This window comes from Eumetopias jubatus, unplaced genomic scaffold (genome assembly GCF_037043125.1).
Source record: "Eumetopias jubatus isolate StellerSeaLion01/CBP00866 unplaced genomic scaffold, mEumJub1_p1.0 scaffold_13, whole genome shotgun sequence".
Lineage (NCBI taxonomy): Eukaryota > Metazoa > Chordata > Mammalia > Carnivora > Otariidae > Eumetopias > Eumetopias jubatus.
Window position 1 is genome coordinate 88293695 of NW_028274819.1, and position 22896 is coordinate 88316590.

A 22896-nucleotide genomic window follows, 5' to 3' on the forward strand; every position below is an offset into this window, starting at 1 on the left:
TTTCCTTCCCTCTAAACCAGAACTAGGTCTGCTTGTACGTTTATCATGGAATTTATCACCTTCTCTTGGCATTTCTGTCAGCGTCTCACTCACCTTTGAGTCTCAGAGCGTAGCACACCAGCACGATAACTCGGGTCAGTTTAATAAATGGAAAATAAGTCTGCCACTGTCCATAGAAAGCATTCCAAAGCTAACTAGAAGATATCAAAAATAATTTCCTGCGTATCGGGACAGAGTCACCGATGGTCCTTTGTAGGCACCACAGTTACTAATGATGCAATAGCTTGCAGTTAGTGTGGGTGATTGAAAGTAAGCCAGATCCCAGGTAAGCGAAGTGAGACGGCAAGCATGGCACTGAAATCCGCTGTTCTGCTGCAAAAGGAGCATCTCATATCACCGCCTCGGTTCCTAGGGCATCATCTCTTAGCTCATGGAGCTAAGAAGTGCCTTGCCCACAGAAGGCCCACAGAAGGTACCGCTGAACACAATACACATGCAGTGAGTGCACTGACTCTGATTCCAGATTACGAGGAAGCCATGCAGCCCGAGACCCTTCTCTGGGATCACTGGGTCATGTCTATTCACGTTAAACCGATTTGACTTAATCCTCGTAAAATTATATTATGTGAAATAAGTGCTTTTATTCCTAAATCATAAGCAAAGAAGGCCAAGAGCAGGCAGCCTAAAGGATGTAGCCAGGTTCTCATGCTCTTAAGGGGTAAATCCAGACTCAAACCCAGATTTCAGTTGGAGGCCGGGGTCATTTGCTGCAACGACCAACTCACACAGCCTCCATCATCCCCCAGCTCACCCCAGACCCTCCCAATCCAAAGCTGCCAGCCATGTCATGGGTCAGTCTTTCTCATACTGACCCCAGGACTCTGTCTGCTGGGGAAGTCAGGTCTATGTCCCTGGGACCCCCTCCGAAGGCCTCTCCAATTAGCCCACTGCTAATGTCCTTGGGGCCAGAGCCACTTAGAGCTTGTACAAGTGTGGAGCTGACCAGAGGCCAAAAAGCAGGCTTCAGGTGGTGATAACGTGGGAGAGAGAGTGGGGCCACATCAGGTAGACCCAGCCCCAGTTCAAAATCACAGAGCACTGTTATGGTCCAAGATAGTGAGAACCGGGGGCAACGCCGCTGAAGCAGATTTTGCCAGGAGGCCAATCCCACCCCTGCCAGGAGAAGTCTGCAGACAAGGAGTGGGGGGCATGGGGGAGGTTTAGCATGAACAGGGTAGAGCAGTGTGGGCCAGTTACGGAGCCGTCATCTGTGAATGTATCCGCATCGTCTGGAACAACGGGGTTGACAGACTGGCCCCTAATACCACTTTTGCTTTTGTGCTGCTGCAGATCTAGCCCTTCCCGGTGGAAGGTGGAAACACGCTTTCTAAATACGAGTTGTTCAGTAGCCGCCAGGTGATTCTGCCTTCTCCCTGCATAACCACTTCACCCCACCCCACTTCTTCGCCTTCTGCAGAAATCCAAATTCCACTAAAATATCACTCTGCGGAACCTTCTTCAGGCATATTAATCTCTTCTACCTCAGCTCCCCCAGAAATTGGTACACTCCTCAGGCAGAGCTTACATCATGGGCATTTGATTGTTCTGGTCCACGTAAGAGCTCTTTAAATGTCGTTGCAAGAAGCAATGAGTGAGGACAGTCCATGAAGCTGATGGGAAAAGCAGCATATCAAGCCCTTGCTCCGGCTTCTGCTCTTGGGTTTCTTCATGTACAGTTTAACAATAAGAGTATTTACCTTATATATCATAATTTTATGAGAATTAGACCTAATGGGTTCAATGTAATGACAGAGGGTTACACTTGTCCTTCTGTCACATACAGCACTCTCTCAGGAAGTTGACCTGACACAGTGATTGTAGAGAAGGGTCTCGGCCCGCATTGCTTCCTCTTAATCTGGAGTGGCATTAAGTGTACTGTGTGCATATTGCATTCAAATAATAGCACTCAATGCTTCCTGTGTGCAGGGCGTTTATTCTAGGAAGCCAGGAAGCAATACGAGACATCCTTTCCTAGCAGAACAGCAGGTTTAGTTAGTTAGTTAGTTATAGGTAAGCTCTAGGCCCAGTGTGGTACTTGAACTCACGACCCTGAGATAAAAGAGTCACATGCTCGGGGCGCCTGGGTGGCTCAGTCGTTAAGCATCTGCCTTCGGCTCCGGTCATGATCCCGGGGTCCTGGCATTGAGCCCCGCGTCGGGCTCCCTGCATCGCGGGAAGCCTGCTTCTCCCTCTTCCACTCCCCCTGCTTGTGTTCCCTCTCTCACTGTGTCTCTCTCTCTGTCAAATAAATAAATAAAATTTAAAAAAAAAGTCACATGCTCTACCGACTGAGTCACCCAGGCGCCCCTTTTTCAAGTACGATTTTTTTTTTTTTTGGAGGGAAGATTACTTCATATGTGGTGGTGTGTTTCCATCTGGCTGTCTCTTTTATTTCCAGCTTCACGCTTGGATTCTAAATTCAGGAAATGTGGACAGTAACCTTTCAGTTTACCATTCTTTATTTACTGATTGAAATACCTCTTCAGGGCGAGATTTCCCGTCTGCGCAGTTACCCAGGGGTAACGTTTGTATTGGAATGAAAGATAAAGACCTGAGTCTTTCCCTTTACTTAGCGGTTTTCAAAATAGTTAATTCCTGGGGCGCCTGGGTAGCTCAGTTAGTTAAGCGACTGCCTTCGGCTCAGGCCATGACCTCAGGGTCTTGGGATCGAGCCCCGCATCGGGCTCCCTGCTCGGCAGGAAGCCTGCTTCTCCCTTTCGCACTCCCCCTGCTTGTGTTCTCTCTCTCTGTCAAATAAATAAATAAAATTTTTTTAAAAAAATAATTAATTCCCTAACATCTTCCAAAAGGACCAATTGGTGTTTGTTGGCTTGTTTTTGTGGTATTGTGAATTCTTGGATTTTTAAACGTATGTATTATGTTTTGGTTCATTGTCATTTTTATGCTTAGTGATGTTCAAACTGTCCTCTCTTTCAGGAGCGGGAGCCTCTTCTTCTTCATTTTCTTTTTTTTTTTTTTAGTAGGCTCCATGCCCAGCACGAGCCCAACATGGGGCCCGAACTCATGAGCCTGAGATCAAGGCTTAGCTGAGACCAAGAGTCAGACACTTAACCGACTGAGCCACCCAGGTGCCCCGAATGGGAGCCTCTTCTAATTGGCTATGACTTTTGACTCAGTTCTACTCATCTTGGATCATTTATTTGCTTCCTGGTAAGAGTTGCAGGTTCTTCTTATATACTCATCCCTTGCGCAGACATGCAATCGGCCATTTCTTCAAGACATCCTGGTGTGTTTTTTAGGGAGAAACAGTATTTCAAGACAATCACCTGGGCACAAGGGATATTTATTCCTACTGAGTTGGTCACTGCTTCTGGGGATTTTGGTGATGGACAGAGCGAGGAATTTTTTAAAGAGATAAAATACCCAAGAAATTCATTTGTATATTTCCAATTCAAATTTAGGGCCACCGGGTACTGACAGAGCTTATTCTATCTTGTATCTGTATTTTTTCCCCCACACTGAGAGTCCTTGTTCCCATGTCACTTTTTTTTTTGCCCTATCTTTTTTGTTAAATGAAGGTCACAAGTACAATTTTCTCATTAGAGTTCAGTGAATTCGTTTTTAATGCAGTTTTTGTCAACTTGCCAATTTACAAACAACAAAATACTCTAGCTAATTTGAGAAAAAAAAAAAGAGGAAATTATTAAAAGATTCTTAGGAAGTTCGTAGAATCTCTGGGAGGCCCAGAGAGGCAAGAGCCAGGAAGCAGGCCAGCCACACAACAGGGCCGCTCACGAAGCTGCCCCAGCCCCCCACCGCTCTGGTCCAGGGAGTTAGCACTACAGCTCATGCCAGTGAGCTCGCCCTGCAGGCCAGTAATGCCACCCCCTGCCGCCCCCGAGCTGTCTGACTCTACTGTTACTCGAGCCAGAGAGTGACCCGTGTCCTTTCTTTGTTCCTTTTTGAATAAGTCTCCTGTGAGTGCACCTCACTGGCAATCCTAAGTTAGGCCTGTGCCCTACCTACAAACCAGTTGAGAAGTCGAGTTCTGTTTCCTGCCTTGGGTAGGCAGGACTCTTAATGTGGAAATCCTCCAAATACAGGAGGGCTGCTCGAAAGATACCCTGGTGTCTACAAACCAGGCAATTGCAGGTGCTCTGAGCTTGTCGTCTGGAATGTGCCCTCAGAGCCTTTCCGAAAGGCATTCTATTTACCCCAGGCTACTACTGATTTGATGCTCTGTCTAGACGGCATCACTGAGCACTTTCTTTCGTCTGACTGCCCCTGTCCTATCCTTATCACCGACACAGCCAAGTTCACCCCTTCTTCCATCTGGTATGTGCAGCTACGCCCAGCCCACCACTCCCTGACCCATGGTGCTGCGTTGGGCCTACACGGGCTTTTGATTTTTATTTTTTAAAAGATTTTTATTTATTTATTTGATGGAGAGAGAGAGCACAAACAGGGGGAGCAGCAGCAGATAAAGGGAGAGGGAGAAGCAGGGTCCCCACCGAGCAGGGAGCCCGATGCGGGGCTCGATCCCAGGACCCCGGGATCATGACCTGAGCCCAAGTCAGACGCCCAACCGACTGAGCCACCCAGGCGCCCCTACATGGGCTTTTTTTTTTAAAATCCAAGTACCCTGACTCATTTGCTTACTCAGTCTGAGTTCAGTGCTCATGGGCCTAGTTAAAGGAACTCAAGTTTTAACCAAATAGTGTAAATATATGTGTGTGTGGCTTTAGAAGATTCTTACAAAATATTATCTTCACTGTAATTAAGTAGACAATACCAGTACCTCAAGCACAGAACAAGAAAATGTTCCCACTGACATTTCTACTCCCAGTACAAACTCTTCAATGGCCACAACAATGGCCCAATGGTTACAATTATCATCTGATTAAGAAGTTGGTTAAAAGGTTCTGAATCCGGGCGCCTCGGTGGCTTGGTTAAGTGTCTGCCTTCGGCTCAGGTCATGATCCCAGGGACCTGGGATCGAGCCCCACATCGGGCTCCCTGCTCCGCGGGAAGCCTTCTCCCTCTCCCACTCCCCCTGATTGTGTTCCCTCTCTCGCTGTATCTCTCTCTGTCAAATAAATAATCATTAAAAAAAAAGGTTCTAAATCATCAAGATCATGAACTTACATCTATTAATAATGATGTTCCTCACTCTAAGTGTATGTTGGGCCTTGGGGTGTTAACAAGTATTATGAGGCCAACATGATTAATGAGACTTAAAAATTAAATGTCCAGGGGCACCTGGGTGGCTCAGTGGGTTGGGTGCTAACTCTTGACCTCAGCTCAGGTCTTGATCTCAGGGTCATGGGTTCAGGCCCCACATTGGGCTCCAACCTGGACATGGAGCCTACAATCAATAATCAATCAATCAATATCCAGTACATGAGAAGCCACTGCATTTTTTAGTGCTTAAAGTCATACAATACTCAATTCAGTAGTTTACAAAATTTCATTAAAGAATGATAAATGTACAGCCTGAGGTTCTTAATTACAAACCAAAGACCCTGTAGAATCACTTTTCCTGCCACAGTAAGAATGGCTTGAAACAATACAAAGAAAACAGGCAACACTATAATACATTCTTCTGTCAGTAAACACTGTTGGATGACTCACAGACTTGAAGAAACAAGCAAAAAAATAATGTTAGTGTATGGAAGGTTTGGATGGAAGTACAGATGTTTCTTTCTTTCTTTTTTTTTTAAGATTTTATTTATTTGAGAAAGAGAGAGGGGAGAGGGTCAGAGGGAGAAGCAGACTCCCTGCCGAGCTGGGAGCCCCACGTGGGACTTGATCCTAGGACTCCAGGATCATGACCTGAGCCAAAGGCAGTTGCTTAACCAACTGAGCCACCCAGGTGCCCCAGTACAGATGAGTCTATCACAGCCCAGTTTATGGTATAGTATTTGCCAGGTTTTTTTTTTTTTTTTAAGATTTTATTTATTTATTTGGCAGAGAGAGACACAGCAAGAAAGGGAACACAAGCAGGGGGAGCAGGAGAGGGAGAAGCAGGCTCCTGGCTGAGCAGGGAGCCCGATGTGGGGCTCGATCCCAGGACCCCGGGACCATGACCTGAGCTAACAGCAAGATGCTTAATGACTGAGCCACCCAGGTGCCCCTTTGCCAGTTTTAATCATGAAGTACACAAGTACTGTCTCTTGAGCGAGCCCTGTGTCCTGGAGAAAGATATGTTTTCAACCGTTTAAAATAATAATACCTGGGGCACCTGGCTGGCTTCCCACCTCCGTGGGAAGAGCATGCTACTCTTGATCTCAGGGTCGTGAGTTCGAGCCCCATGTTGGGCATAGAGATTACTAAAAAAAAATAAATAAATTTAAAAAGATAGCTCTTGGGCGCCTGGGTGGCTCAGTTGGTTGGGCGACTGCCTTCGGCTCAGGTCATGATCCTGGAGTCCCAGGATCGAGTCCCGCATCGGGCTCCCTGCTGAGTGGGGAGTCTGCTTCTCCCTCTGACCCTCTTCCCTCTCGTGCTCTTTCTCTCAAATAAATAAGTAAAATCTTTTTTTTTTAAAGATTTTATTTATTTATTTCACAGAGAGAGACACAGTGAGAGAGGGAACACAAGCAGGAGGAGTGGGAGAGGGAGAAGCAGACTTCCTGCCGAGCAGGGAGCCCGATGCGGGGCTCGATCCCAGGACCCTGGGATCATGACCTGAGCCGAAGGCACACGCTTAACGACTGAGCCACCCAGGCGCCCCTAAATAAGTAAAATCTTTAAAAAAAAAAAAAAGATAGCTCTTGGGGAAACTGGGTGGTGCAGTTAAGCATCCAACTCTTGATTTTGACTCAGGTCATGATCTCAGAGTCATGAGACTGAGCCCTGCATTTGGGCTCCTAGCTGGATGTGGAGACTGCTTAAGAGTCTCTCTCTCCCTTTCCCCCTCCCCCCAACCCCGCTTTCTCTCTCTCTCTAAAAAAAAAAAAAAAAAGATAGCTCTTATACTTTTAATGATACCTAACATTCACCGAGCACTTGCTCTGCACTGGGCACTGGTCCATGTTTCAGAGCTTTCCCTGTGGTCACTCACTTCTAACCCAATGCAGTAAGTACTGTCACTGCCCCCATTTCTTCAGATGGGGAAACCAAGGCACAGAGCAGTTAGGTAACTTTCTCAAGGTCCCCTAGCTAGTAGGCGGCCAAATTAGGAGAAGAGCCAGGCAGTTTTGTCTTCAGAATTCCCACATGTAGCATTATAGCTTCCTCTTAAATTTAATCTGTATTTTGTGGAAAAGAATGGATTATGAAAAATCTCAGAAAATGAAATGCTATTGGATTGGCTGATTTGGTTAGAATAAAGAAATGTTTCCAGATAACGTTCTGGTGCTAGTCCACGTGAAAACCTTAAGTGCACAATATGTTACAAAATGTCTTCAATGTAGTTATTTTGATAAAAATCAGGAACATTTAAAATATGGTAGAATCTTTGCAATATTTTAAAATAAGATTGGAAATGACCAAGAAAACATTTTGTCCCACGCGGAGATTCGTCTTGTGACAAAGTATTTAAAAAGTTGAACTTAAAGATGTTGCAGTTTGTTGTTAAGTATTTTAAGCTAAAAACACCTGTTCCAATTTTCCTTTTTTTTAAGTAAGCTCTTGGCCCAATGTGGGGCTCAAACCCACGATCCCGAGAACAAGCATCTTATGCTGTACCAACTGAGCCAGCCAGGTGCCCCCCGATTTGCTTTTTCTAAAAGAGCTCATGCTATGGAGAAATTTGAAAACAAATTATCTAGAGAGGTTTCCATCACTAGGTTATTTTGTTGTGGACAGTGATGTCTCCTCTAAAAGACCTATTTGTATACCTAAACTCAGAAGCAGAATTGATAGATCGGATTGTGCTGTAACAGGCAGAGCCAAGGGCGCACTTCTCATTCCAGCCTGTTTGTATGAGGTGTCTCTCTTGGCTTTTTGCTTTTTTAAACAGCTTTATTGAGGTTAACTGACAATCAACTGCATCTATTAAAAGTGTTCAAGCTTGTACATATGTCCAACTTATATACTCATAAAACCATCACTACAATCCAGAACTCTTGGGGTGCCAGGGTGGCTTAGTCGGCTAAGCATCTGCCTTTGGACCCCTGATCTCTGGATCCTGGGATCGAGCCTCCCATCGGGCTCCCTTCTCAGCGGGGAGTCTCCTTCTTCCTCTCCCTCTGCCCCTCTGCTCGTGCTCTCTCTCAAAAATAGATAAAATCTTTCAAAAAGAAAAGAACTCTTTCAGTTTTGATAGCCATTAAATGACGAAACAAGTAGACTTTGAGCCAGACTTGTAATTGCTCTACTTCTAAGTGTTAAAACACAATTTAAAAATAAATACGGAGGAGCATAACTCTACTCCTTAACTGTGGGTGGCACGTAGTGACATCCTTCCAACAAGGGAACGGGGGTTGGTGAGAGTATCTTCCCAGCAGAAGACACTGCCAGACCTGCCCCAGACAGGTGGGCAATGCCATCAACAGTGGTAAGTTATGGTGACAGTATGTACCCTTGATATGATGTGATGAGCATGGCACTTTGGTCTTCCACCCCAGTAGCACATAACGCCGGGGTCTTATCACGAGAAAAACATCAGACAAACCCCAGTAGAGGGGCATCCTATGAAATACCTGACCAGCACACCTCAAAACTGTCAAAATCATCAAACACAAGGAAAGTCTGCAAAACTGCCACAGTCAAGAGGAGCTTAAAAAGACACAACTAAATATAATGTGGTATCCGGAGACAGAACAAGGACAGCAATAAAAACTAAGGAAACCTGAACCAACTGTGGACTTTGGTTACAAGAGAACAAAAGCAATCACTTCGTTTGCACTGAAGCTCGTAATATTTTACTGGACCCAAGAGGCTTCATTAAATAACATTTAGAAAAAATAATTTCATCTTTTTTTATGCTTTCCAATTTTCTCTTTATGACTTTATATATATCTAATCTTAAAATAACTATATATATAGGGCACCTATCAAGATGTTTTGTTGATGGATGTTCCTGCTCTAACCAGAAAGAGCCACTGACTTCAGTATCTCAAGTTCATTTGGACCTAGGTTAACTTGGCCAAAGAACTCCCGAAGATTCTCCAAGTCGTGCCCCATCCATTTCAAGGATCGTGAAACAAGTATTTGTGAATTGATTATGTCTTTTGTCCCATCCTCTGGACACCTGGGCTTCTCCACAGCGGTTTTGCACTAACAGCCTGCGATTTTTAAGGAGCTCTAGACAGAAGTATCCCCAGACAGAAGTACCCCCATTTCCCAAGGGGTAGCCAGGCAAGATATTATTTTAGAAGAACCGCTTTACCTTTTGTCCCAGAAAAAAGAACCTGCTGCCCATACCACAGACTTTCGTTCTGCATTGAATAGCATCGTGACCTGTGGTCATGTTTGAACTGTGAAATGAGAGATGCCATGAGGGCCCTTCTAGTTCCTTCCATCCATTTTCTCCATGTCCGTCACTTCTAATGAGTGAGGTAAGACAGTAGGTTCCTTGAGAGTGAGCCTCTGGGCTTCCCGCCAAATCTGAGAGACTCATGGCCCCCCATTCTGTGTCTCCTGGTGTAAGGGTATCAGTGTGACAGCAAAGGAAACCAGAGGAGACTGCCAGGACACCTGGGCTGGCTCTGACCTCAGCTGCTGGGTTCCAGTTTCTAACAGAGCAGACAGGGAGGTAGGAGGACTTTACACCAAAGCCAGCTGGAAGTTGCCGGCACCCGAGGCCCACGGCAAGGTGGGCAGGGCCACATTCCTCAGAAGGCAGAGCTGAGTCACCAAGGCAGAAACCAGGGGATGATAAGTTTCTCTCAGTCCCCAAACAGGAGCCGGGGCCACCAGGGAGCAGAGTGGAGCTGGCCTAGGGTGAGGCCTGCTGGACAGTCCAGGCCGGACACACGCCTCATCGCTGTGGGTGTTTCCTTTCAAAATGAAGAAACAGACTCTTTATCTGCAGATCTGTATCAGTCCAAGATGAGGGAGGTACGTGAGCCTCGATGCCAGGACATTCGAGTCTAATCCCAACTGCCTCTGCACCGACCCTGTTTGGGTAACGGATGTGTAAACGGAAACACTGCAATTTCACCAGCCCCAAACTCCCCCAGGGCCCATCATCCACAGGAGTGTTGGTAACAGATAGAAGTCCTACCAGTCGACCAGTTGGATGGGTCCTAGTTGACTGGCACCAGCCTGTGGGGTGACCCCAGGGACCGCTATCCTCTAGGACCAACGTACAGGGAGCTTGGATCCATCCCTTAGCAGTCAGAAGACCTCAGCTTTCTCCAAGATAAGAATACCCATGCTATAAAGGTTAAGACAATTAAAGGAGGCTCTGCGTGTAGGGCAGCTAGCAGATGGCAGGCCCTAAAATAAATGAAGCTGGTCTGTTCAATTTGGAACCAGATAAGGAATGCTCCATCTACACTTTCCAGCTGATACCGCAGAAGGTCAAGTGACAATACTTTTTTTTTTTTTTTAAGATTTTATTCATTTGAGATAGAGAGAGAGAGAACATGAGCAGGGAGAGAGGCAGAGGGAGAGGGAGAAGCAGGCTCCCTGCTGAGCCAGGAGCCCGATGTGGGGCCCGATCCCAGGACCCTGGGATCATGACCTGAGCCGAAGGCAGACGCTTAACCATCTGAGCCACCCAGGCGCCCCAAATGACAATACTTTTGAGATCACTCTGCCAGAAACTGGCTTTAAAAATTTTCATTTTTTTCATGACTTTCCTGGCAGCAATCTGAATGGTCAATGGAGGAGGAAGAGGCAGATAGGGAAGTGCGGATTGATGGTAACAAAAGAACCAGCCTGTTCAACAGGTTTGTCCCATGGTGCTTCCTGGCGGCAGGTTTGTAAGATGCAGTCATTATATTCAAGTACCCTAAGCAAGATACATGCATCATATATGTATATACATGTAGTGTTACCTTCACTGCACTATCTATGTAAACTGGCATTACACTCAACTGGGGTGAGGACTCTAAGATTAGCCCTGAGTTTACTCTTACACATGTAGCCGGACACTAAAAACAAATCACTAGTGAAAACCACCCCCAGGCACAAAGTGCTAAAAGCAGAGGTCAGGTAAACAAACCCCCTTCAATGAGAAAACAGCACCTCCTAGTGGCAGGTCATTAAAGGAACAAGTCAAGGCTGGAAATATTTCTCTGAAAATCCTGTGCTCGAAATCCAGCCACAAGCCCCATTCATTGTTTCCAGTTTCAAAAAGAAAAGTCTTGGGGCAGCTGGGTGGCTCAGTCATTAAGCATCTGGCTTCGGCTCAGGTCATGGTCCCAGGGTCCTGGGATCGAGCCCTGCATGGGGCACCCTGCTCCGCGGGAGGCCTGCTTCTCCCTCTCCCACTCCCCCTGCTTGTGTTCCCTCACTCGCTGTGTCTCTGTCAAACAAGTAAATAAAAAAATAAGATCTTTAAGAAAGAAAAAAAAGCAAAAAGAAAAGTGTCCTATTAATAATATCAGTAGCCCAAATTCAATTTTGCTGGGCAAAATGCTCGGCTAACTTTCCCTCCTACTTTTTTAAGTAACCATGATCAAATAAATAAATGCTACACATTTACAGGAAGTCAATAGCTCAGAAGGAAACATGTAATTTAAAGATAACTTTAAAAATTCACGTGTAAATTCAGATTTGTCATCGTGAAAAGCGATGTTAAAAGGAATAGTAAAATAAAGTAAGCAGCTCTCCAGAAATTTTAAACTTACAAAATTGACCAAAAAGGCTGCAAGATAAAGGCAAAGCAATCACTCAGATTATAGACTGAAACTACAGAGAAAATTTTAAAGAAAAAAGCAATCAAGGAAGTCCAACGTTTAGCCAAATTGGCATTTTAGAAAATATAAAATATGGTGGAGGAAACCATTAAAGGAAATAATTTCCCTTAGACAAAAGATACCAGCCTTCAGATTGAAAGCACTTCCCCTTAGTATTTTTTTTAGGTAATCTCTACACTCAACTTGGGGTTCAAACTCACAACCCCGAGATCAAGAGTCACACACTCTACTACTGACTGAGCCAGCCAGGCGCCCATCTCCCTTAGTTTTTAAATGAAAAAACGGAATTCAAGGGGCACCTGGGTGGCTCAGTCCTTAAGTGTCTGCCTTTGGCTCAGGTCATGATCCTGGGGTCCTGGGATCAAGCCCCGCATCGGGCTCCCTGCTCCGCGGGAAGCCTGCCTCTCCCTCTCCCACTCCCCCTGCTTGTGTTCCCTCTCTCGCTGTGTCTGTCAAATGGATGAATAAAGTCTTTTAAAAAAAATTTTTAAGAAAAAATGGAATTCAATCCTAAGAGCCAACTTGCTTGAGTGGCCAGATTCCTGTCCCTGTGGTGCAGCTTGGAACCTTCTAGGGAAGGCAGGAGGGTTACAGCCATCCCCACGGATTAACACCACGCCAATGAAACAAGGAGTCTTGGTGGAAGTTAAAGTATTTATTGATGTGTTTCAACTGTACATTCTCCACAGATCAGATTAAGGAGTTTGTAGGTGAAGTTTATCTGTGCATAGTGGGAAGACACATGGATAAGGTAGAGGGGAGGAAGAAGAAGGAAAAAAAAAAAAGGTCACAGGGAAATAGAAAAAAATACACCACAGGTTACCAGAACCTTCCGACTAAAATAAAGAAAAAGAATGAAAGGAAAAGAAAGAACAGAAGAAAAAGAAAAAACTGTGAGCATCACCAACTATACAAGCATCACAAAGACTCAGGTGAAGGAAACAAAATCTCCAAAGCTTTACATGGTGTCTACAGAGCATTTCATGTACAACGTGGAGCATCCTCCTCGCACATAAAAGCCAGCCCCCCACCTCTCTCCTGGGTGCGTGGCACCCCCTACTGCGGTCTTCTCTGAGCAGCTGAGGGGGCGGGCAGGGAAGTCAGGGTACAAAGGGGAGGGAGGAGGGTCAGTGCTGGGCCCGGCGGGGGGGGTGTCCAAATAGGAAAAGACAGTACGTGTGGACGTGACTGGAAAGGGAAGTGAGTAGTAAAAAGCTACAGTAAGTCAACGGCAGACAGTGGAAGGACATCCTATATAAACTACAGGCTAATTTCCGTGGAAGAACTGGATTTAGAAGGAAAGCAGGAGTGGCTGCCCTAATCTGTATACGGTAGGCTTGCTAAAAGCTGCCGAACTCAAATGCTTTCAGCCTCCTGGGTGACACCAAGGTGCCCAGCACTGGGAACACCAGACTTCCAAGAAACTGGTCCTTTAACATGATTCTGCAAGGGTCTCATGATGCGCTTGAGTGGTCAATGACGGTTCCCTATTACATTTAGTTTCTAGGCAACTTTCTGAAAGCTAGCTCATTTAAAAAGGGAATACTGCCTTAATTTCTTCTTCTTTTTTTCCTAAGAAAAACCAGGACAGTGAATGAGCCTTAAAGAGTGGTTTATACAATGCAGATGGAACGGCCTGCATATACAGTCCATCACCGAAAACCAACATTGTCCATTTACAGAGAGCATATGTGAGACAATACAATAGAAGTGGGATTTCTGATTAATTTAAAAAAAGAAAACTACATCAGTCAAATATCTGCAATAGATCATTTTTTTCATTTCATTTAAGGTTTATATATCATATATTGTTATATTAACATTTTTCACCCATTTAAAAGAATGGAAATTGTGATTCTACAGTAGTACTTTAGAGTCTTAATGATCCAGGAGGTCCGAATGAAATCCTCCGGGCGCAACTGCTGGTCAGGAGTTGACCCAAAACACCGGACCTCCATCTCCTGGCCCACCTGCAGCGCCTGCTCCAACGGGTGGCGCCTCGCGCTTCCTTCCGCTTAGATCTGCATCTGCTCCAGGTATTTGTAGGTGGGGTTTTCATAACCATGGTTCTGCATCTTGTTCAGGTGGCGCTCCTCTGGGGTGAGCATTGGGTCAACCTGGAGGAACGAAGACGGAAGATCACTGCACCGTACCGGAAGACAACTGCACAGATCGGAACACTGGAGCCGTTTGCTGTGCAGTCCCCTAGGAACCAAAGTCTACCCGGTGTCCAACTGCCACTGGGTAGACCAAACGAGAGTCAGTGGTGAGGACACTGGGGGAGGAGGAGGAAGAAAAGAAGGGGGTCAAAGAGCCTTCTGAAAGCTGGAGTCCTAAAAGTGGAGTCCGAGTTAAAGGAAAGAGTGAACTGAACTTCCTAGCACCACGGCACCAACCATGTCTCAGTTGTGCCGCTTACTATTTGGGACAGCCTCGGTGAGTGATCCCTATAAAATGAGAAATGGGATCACGTGATCTGTGGGTCTTTCCCAGCTCAGAAATTCTACTACTAGGCCAGTGTCTAGCAGGAGGTGAAACCAAGTCACTAAGACACACATCTAAACTTATTTTCCAGGGCACATCACATTCCTTATTGTATTCAATTTCTGGAACCAAGAAACTCTGGACATTCCCATCACCTACCTCAAAATGAGTCGTAAGCAATTCTAATTATGAATCAGCAGAAGACGGAACCGAAACAGTCTGCTCTGGCTCTAAATTTCCTGTTGCTTTCCCCCCCCCCCCCATTAAAAAAAGACTACTGGGGCGCCTGGGTGGCTCAGTCATTAAGCGTCTGCCTTCAGCCCAGGTCATGGTCCCAGGGTCCTGGGATCGAGCCCCGCATCAGGCTCCCTGCTCAGCGGGAAGCCTGCTTCTCCCTCTCCCACTCCCCCTGCTTGTGTTCCCTCTCTCTGTCAAATAAATAAATAAAAATCTTAAAAAAAAAAAAAAAAGTCAGCAACAAAAACAAAGAAGGGTATCGACAGTCCTCATTCCCAAATACCTAAACATACCGGAAAGAAGGAAACACCAAGGAAATAATCTGAGAAAAGTTTTCACCCTCTGCAGCATAAAACGCTCTTATGTTTTCCTCCCATTCACAGTCAAAGGCCCAAATTAATGTTAAAATGTGACAGGGCCAATATAATTCAGTTGGGGCGGACTTCCAAAACATGACCTGATAACCCAGTGACTACTTTAATTGAAGCGCGGCGCCCATGAAGTTGAGATGTTTGCATGCCATTAACCTCCCTGACAGCACAGAGCAAGCCGTCACCAGCTCGGGGCCATGGCACAAAGAAAGGCCTACTCACCTCCACGATCCCATGGCTGATGGTGCCATACTGTCTCTTCCTCAGCATCACCAGGCTGATGACGATGACCGTGGCGATGGCCACCGCAATGACCAACAGCCCAATGAGGGCACTGCTGCTCAGACTGAAGTCCTCCCGTAGGGGCCCCACAGATTCCTACAGTAACAGAGCAGACGTGCGACAAGGTCTCGGTGACTCAGCACAGCGGGAGACACGCACTCCACGAGGCCCTAGCTCCTGGAGAGTCATGACTCTGAAACCCACGGGAGCTCCAAGATCCTGCCTTCCAAGTAACCATCCCCATAAGGAGAACTCCCACTTTTCCCAATCTCCACGGAGATCCTAATTTTAGCTTTCTTATCCAAACGTGTGGAAAAATGGGGACGGGGGCCTTTGATAACTTGAGACGCCGGGCATCTCTCCATTTTCCACTTGAAATGGAAAGAGCGCCGTGAACCCTGGCAGCTGGGTTCTGGAGCTGAACACGCACCGGTTCTGCCTCCAGGCCACCGACCCTCTCGGCATTGAAGATCATTTCCTTAACATCCAGAGTCTCATCGATGACCTGAAACCGTATGAAAAGGTCAGCACCCGGGTGGAAGGGGGACCTTCAGTACAAATGGAACCGCTTCTTTTCTACCCCATTTATTATTTGCTGGAGGGAAGCAGATACCTGAGGATACCCACTAACCAAGCAGTTCGTCACGTTCTAAATCCACTCACCAAAGCGCTAGAGGGGGAAGCCAGTGTGGACAAGGTTACTGAGTCACAGCTGGCCCCTCAGGGCTCTCGCCTGCATGTTCCTCTAGGTAACCATTATGGAGACACATTTCAGGACAGACTCCCAAGAAGTCCTGTTCAAGTATCGAACTCAGTTGAGGAGAATCCAGAAATATCAGTGACAGAAAGTGCTCGTATAATAATAATAGTAGGTATAAACCTAAAGCAATAGAAGAGTCAAAGTCGACTCTATTCCAATTTCAAGTTACTAAATCTCTATATTCACTTGAAAATGGCCTCTCATATTTTATCCCTATCTTCGGTTGCAAATATATTTCCCCCTCATCAAGAGATGAGCCACTGCTGAAAAATGATTCTTTATTCCTTCTCATACCCAGATGCTAAACAATACAATCAATTTGTGGGAGTAGTTGGAGCCGACCCATCTTCTACCATATGGAAAAGGAACGCATGGAGGTTCATCGGGAAAGCATCTAGAACAATGCCACTCATGCCAACTAGTCTCAAAATTAAAACAGGGTAGGGCAGAAGGGAGAAATGGCTCACCATATTTTCATCCACTTTATTCTTACTGTTAATCACTTTCTCCTCAGCACCGATCAGCCCTCCATCCTGCTCTCCCACTCCAGATCCTGTGTTGGAGAGAGAGCACAGCTAAGTGTTTCCCAGGCTGGGCCGGCCTCATGCCAACCTCACGGAAGCAGTAAACTCCCTCCTGAGAGCCGGGGAGCCCTCGCTGATCACCTCCCCACCCCCACCGCCCACCCAGGCTAGATGATATGCTACTTTGTTCCCATTTCTGGGGATGCACTGTGCTCTATAAAGATGAATGGTACAGGCATTTTTCAGAGGACCGATGGGTATAATGGAGGAGGAGAGAGTGCTTACTTATATCCAACTTGGAAAAATGGAATGCCAGCCTTCAGAAAAGAATGTTTATTATAAGGTAAACAGAAGTGGAGTCCAAAGGCAACCTAGCACAGAAAAACATGTAATACCCTTCTGGGATATTACCAAGCACCTATTATCCCACAACCTGGTCCTTCAACATCCTGGGCTCCCTTTGGATGGAGGCACCATCATACCAGCAATGAATCTGCACGTCTGCCTCGGGCATCATATTTTATTCCACAGGCAATTCTGTCCGCCTGAAATACCCTCCTTGCCTGATGAAGGACCTTGTCCTTGGAGCTGCAGCTCCTCTTGGGAGACAGTCCCAGCTTACAGCACTTAAAATCCTTGTTTATCCTCATCTGTCTTCTTCTCTGTCTCCCACTAGCCGGTCACCCTCTGAGGGCTTAGATCACAGATGTCACATCTTCGATGGGGATTAGAGAATGAACAGGAAAGAGGCACGCCACAGACAGGGAGAATTCTATCACAAGGGTGGAAGGCACCTTTCTATATGTGGAGCAAGACTAGCCACACTCCTCTTGTCAAGGTCAGATATCACTTGAGCCAATGTCACCTGTGCGTGGCACCCCAAATGACAGTATCCAAAGATGTGGCGTGACTGAAGCCAGCACGAACCCAGGCAGAGGAGAAGCGACAAGCCATCCTCCTTATTTCTAGCTTCAAAAAGCATGGGACTCCTAGCTATCCTACCAGTTTTTTGTGAACAATAAGATACACAGTTCTATATAAATGTCTGTGATTTGAACCCTCTATAAATAGATCACCCTGACAGCATTCTAAGGGGACCACCTGCATGTGAGGAAGACTCAAACAGAAGTATATGCCAAGCACTGCTGTCTCTGGGCTTGCCGACAATGACACTAGGCCCGGCCACAGCACAGCTCACAACCAGACTCGTTCTTGACGTGGAGCCGTGAGTAAAAGCTACCATGGGCGCCGATCACGAGGGCTAGCTACTGTGTTCACTCATTAGAAGGCAGACAAAAATAATGCCGGTTTTTCCTAAAGCATTCACTTCAAAGAGGAACTTCACAACTCGATTCTAGGGTGAGTTAAATCAGGGCTGGCTTTTGTAGTCTCAAAAGGCCACTGAAACAGTATTATTGCACACTGACTATTTCAGAAAGAGGAATCTGGAGAGGTGCTGTCTCAGCATGGCTGCGGATGAGCAAGCCTAGTAAATTCTAATCCTTCCATCACTCCCTCTCTCCTCCTCCAGACTTTAAAGGTCACAGGGCAGGATCCTATTTGAAAAGTAACATGGCACTGAACCAACAAATTTTAAGTCCTACTACTAGTCTAGACTGTTCTCATACTCCTTTGGTGGTATAACCCACGTTTTCTTAAACACTGACCAAAACCACTTTGGTTTTACAGAAGGCATAAACAAGTGACATTAAGAGAACAAAAATTCATGTTTGAATTATTCCAACTAGTAACGACTGAGGTATGAGGACGAAAGCCAGGTAAATTTCTAGGAAATTCATCTCTACAAATATCTAAGAGGTACTACTGTTCAGAGGAAAGGGAACACAGTCATCTCCGAGAAGAGGAATATTCAAGTAGAACTAAATCAAGCATTTACATATACGTGATTTTTACAAGATTCAAACTGCACTCTTCATGTTCTGAGGCAAAGCTGTGGCAAAAACCACAACATCAAATTCTTAGAGAACACTGCTTGGTCCATCCAAAGTCGGCCAGAGCCAGTACACTGGGCTCATAAAACACACACTAAGAAAACACTGACCCTAGGACGGCAGACTACCCAACAAGCCGGAGAAATTCAGCAGCATTGTATGGAACAGAAACAGCATGGGCTTTGAAGACAAAGGAGCTGGGTTCAAATCCAGATTCCTCCATTTCTCAAAGTCATGACTGAGGAAATCATGCAGCCTGAGGCTTCTTCAACCACCTAATCTGTCTGAGAGAGCGAAAAACCTGACCATGAGGTGTGCTCAGTGCATTAAATGAACCCAAGCACGTGAGGCCCTCAGCACAGTGCTTACAGAGCCCTAGCCTGTTCTGAAGCTTGGACACTCACTACCATGCAGCAAGAGTTCACTTGTCACAACCTGTTCCATCCATCAGCTTCTAAGCTTTGAGGAGTGCTACAACTCCGGACAGGAGACAAGTGGGCATCGACAAAGGGTCAGGCGCAGCTAAAAGGAAAGGGAAAGATGTAGTGGGGGCAGCACAGAGGTGGGGGGAGAAAAAAAAGAGGTCAAAGAAAAACTCTCTACCTGCCCCTAAATCAAGCATATTTTAATTTTTTTTAAAAGATTTTAAAGTAGACTCTACACCCAATGTGGGGTTCGAACTCACAACCCGAAGATCAAAGAGTCGAGAGCTCTACTGACCAAGCCAGCCAGGCGCCCCCAGCATGTTTTCAAATATATGAGCAATTCCAGCCAACCGGTGTAAGTTAGATATGCATTTAAAAATCTACCCAGACGAAAATGTTTCATAAAAATATCCGTATTCTCTGGACATCCAGAAGGAAAGTTCAGGATGGCCACCTTATCACCAATACCACGGACACTGGATCCTACGTGCAGGACACAGGGCTACTCTGGTTCCACTCACAGCCATGTCTAAAGAAATGAGGTGGGAACATCTCAGGTGATGGTATGACACAGAAAATGAAACTCCCGACACACGGGGGAAGTGAAAAGGAATGAGATCTTTAAAGGGAACATCTTTGACAGACCAACCTTTTTTCATTGGGTGGTACAACTCCGGCTGAGTGTCTAGCAGAAAGGAAAACAATAAAAAAAAAAAAAAATAGCACAAAAAGGAGATTAAGAAAGAAAATGGCTTCTTTCGAAATTCCTACCTTAGAATTTCTCTATAACGTGAACAGAAAGTATCCTTCCTTAAAGATATGCCTGAAATATCCCATAACAAACCAGCAAGTAAGACCCACAGCATGTGGACTGGAAGGCAGGAGAGAAAAAACAGGTCTGCCTTGGGTCTCTGGGGGGGGGGGGGGGATTTTGGGAGATTCCCAAATTTTTCAGCTGAGCCCGCAGTTGTTTTTCTCAGGAAATAATAAAAACAAAGTCAGTATCTATCGACTGTGGTTTTCTGACAAGGAGACAGGGTCCTCGTTCAGACCTGTCCGAGATGCCCCCACCCCAAACAAAGTGTGTAAGCGTGGCCACCCTACAGGCCCATGGAAGTCTGGCGTTTGGAAGTGCGGGTTTTAGGAATGAAGTGGTATCTGGGTCCTTTCTCAGATTCTGTCCCAAACTGAGTTGGTGCTTCTGGGGTAACTAGTTCAGAAGGCATTCTGTTAAGGTCTGAAGGTGAAGCTGGGTGCCCCCCAGTGTCCCCGTTCGGCAGGCCTCTGTTCCAGCCCTGCTGTATCTGGTCAGGGGCAGCTGGACCATACCCAAGACTGCAGGGGTTCAAATCCTTACTCTCCATCTACAAGCTACGTGACCCTGGGCAGACACTTAACCTCTTTACATCGTGGAATGCTCCAATGAGGGCAGGCCCCAGGACCCAGGTTAAGAGGGCTTTCTTGAGGACTCAAGGAGAGCAGCCGTGCACCAGGCTTAGCTAGAGCGGCCCATGATAAGGACTCCATGGTTGTGGCCACTATTTCCCCCGTCACTGCCGTCAGCAGCAAACAAATAAATAGAAACGGATTCCACACCCTGGTCTCAGGGCACCGGGCTCAGCAGCTTGTTTATTTCTGGTGCAGACCCACAGCTTTCAAAGATCCTTTTAGACACCGAGAACCAGCAAGGGAATAGAAGGAAGCATGCCAGACCGGGAGTGAGGGGGACAGGTCTTCTGATCCCGCCGACCCCCTCACCCCCCCAATACCAGACATGTCACCTTGAACAAGTCAAGCCACCTCTGTAGCCTTCCCACTGCCTGCCCCCCTCGCTTGCTATGAAAAGCTGATGACCTCACATAACACGGAAGTGCTATTTAAGCAGCAGAGTGACGTCCACGTGCCAGGAGTCACACACCCTGTGGAGGCAGCTGACAGGACCAGGAAAAAGAGAGGGTTTCACACAAAGCGTCTATAAAGTGGGAGGAATATTACTGACCTCATGGGGATCCTGAAGCCGGCGATCTGAAGGCACCCGGCACGGTGCCTGCACACAGTAGGTGCTCAGTGAATCCCTGCCCAGCTGTCACCAGGAGCACAGCCCCCTGCCACAACCCAGGTCCCAATCCCTTCGGGTTTCTAACCCCGCGCCCCCGCGCGCCCCCCCAGCCAAGCATACACACCTTCGTTCTCAGGTAAGGACGGGAAGGGATGGAAGGGGCGGAACGGCGGGGTCTCATCACTCTCTTCGGAGCTCACCCGGACGTCCACGGGGGTCTCAGACATAGAGGCAGTGAGCTGGTCCGTGTCGGCTCGCTGCTCTTGCAGCAGCTCGTCTGACAAAGACAGACACACGGCAGGGAGCCGGCTTTCAGAAGGACCACCAGTGCGAACGAGGCTCACTCGGGTCACCACAGAACATGAGGTCTGCTGCAGCGAGCATCTCGCCAGCTTGCGGTGCAGTGGACAACTGCCTCCTAGCTACAGCCCCGATTCTGTAGCACCGCAGAACCCCGGCCCTGGCCCGCCTCTCTCCTTTATGAGCCTGCTCTGGGGCTCAATGGTTTCTTCCCACGGCAGAGATTTTTAAATGACCCCCCAAACTGTACCTCCTATCTACTGCCCGGACCCGCTTCATGTCCAGCAGCAACTTGTGTTTTCTCTGCTTTTCCTCAGGGAAGTGGGGCACCACTGTCCACGCCGCTGCAGATGCTGGAAAGGCCCAGGCACTGCCCTCGGGGCTTTCCTATCCCTCACACCCCTGGGACCCGAGCCAGCAGCACCCCCTGCTCACCCTTCCTCTGCGACATGCCCTACAGCCCTCACCTCTTTATTTCCTCCACGACCACCACAGGGCCCACTACCAGCGTATAAACCAGATGTTTATAATGGCTTCCTGGCGGCTTTGTAATTTTAATAGCACACAGCAGCCAAGGATTTTTTTTTTTTAATTCCTGTTCTTTTTTAAAGCATAATACAGATCTAGTCACTCCCTCATTTAAAACCCTCTAACGGCTTCCCATTTTCCTAGAATAAAGCCCAAACTCCTTGATTTTGCTAAAATCTCTGAACAAATTGGCCTCTGCCAACTTCTTTGGCCCCCTTTGTCCCCCCCCTGTGTTCTCGCCACACTGATCTACTCAAATGTTGTCAACTCGACTTGAACTTCAGGCAGCTGCAGCGGCCATTCCCTCTGCTCACGGTGTTTCCCCCTCGTGATCTCTGCATGGGAGGCTCCTTCTCGTCATGCGGATCTCAGGTCACTGTGCCCGAGACAGCCCTCCTGACCACCCAGCCACTCTCCGCTGGCCCACCCTGCCCTTCCATCCCCCTGCCCCACCCCGTGGCACTCCTTGTCTTATTTTCCTGATTCCCCTACTGTAACATGACCTCCAGGACATACTGCCTGCTCATGCACCATTTTGCTCTGTGACTCACAGTAGCCATTTATTTGCCAAATAAATGAAGCAGGTGAAGAGCAGAAGAGGGAGGAGAAGTAAGAAGGTGTGTAAAGCAGGAGCCTTGAAATGCATCAGCAATTAAGGGGCAAAAGGGCAACAGGAAATTCCCCTGGTCCCTTGCAATTTCACACCCTAGAGTTTTTCTTCCGGTCACAGAGTAGAGGTCAAGAAACTCAAGGCTCCGCGGCTCACAGCCAGTACATCTGTCCTGGGTTACTCCTTGACCTTGCCACATAAGCTCCAGTGAATTTGAGACTTACACCCCGGCGTGCTAATGCCCAGCTTCCTGGCCCTGGCTGTCCCGACTTCTCTAGTCGTGCACTCTGCCACCCCCGAGCCTCAGCCAGAAGTCCCACTGGACCGCGATACAAACACAGCACCCACCAATTTCCTCTTGGATTTCCTGGGCTACGTAAGGTACTTTGTAGAGCAGGGAGAGGCTCTGGTTCCTTCTTTCTTCAATCACATGGAGATGGGTCATCACCTGGAGGTACAGTATGGTGGAGAGGCCTTGTTACCAACAGAGCCGGGCCCGGAGGAAACTTGCAGACCCACGCTTCCGCAAA

The 22896-nt window shown here is 47.1% G+C and overlaps 1 protein-coding gene across 4 annotated transcripts in view; it reads right to left on the reverse strand.

The window, feature by feature from the left end:
- Positions 1 to 12474: 12474 nt before the first annotated feature.
- APLP2 (amyloid beta precursor like protein 2) overlaps positions 12475 to 22896 on the reverse strand; it is an 85973-nt gene continuing 75551 nt past the window's right edge. For 2 of the 4 annotated variants that reach the window (XM_028120796.2, XM_028120794.2), the window contains 7 exons: positions 22715 to 22814; positions 21053 to 21205; positions 19519 to 19554; positions 16436 to 16521; positions 15639 to 15713; positions 15149 to 15304; positions 12475 to 13951 (listed from right to left, as the gene is read on the reverse strand). In XM_028120796.2, the coding sequence (XP_027976597.1) occupies positions 13850 to 13951; positions 15149 to 15304; positions 15639 to 15713; positions 16436 to 16521; positions 19519 to 19554; positions 21053 to 21205; positions 22715 to 22814 (708 nt within the window). In that variant the 3' untranslated portion in view covers positions 12475 to 13849. The remainder of the gene's footprint in view (positions 13952 to 15148; positions 15305 to 15638; positions 15714 to 16435; positions 16522 to 19518; positions 19555 to 21052; positions 21206 to 22714; positions 22815 to 22896) is intronic. The other 2 variants (XM_028120797.2, XM_028120795.2) reach the window with 1 other exon arrangement.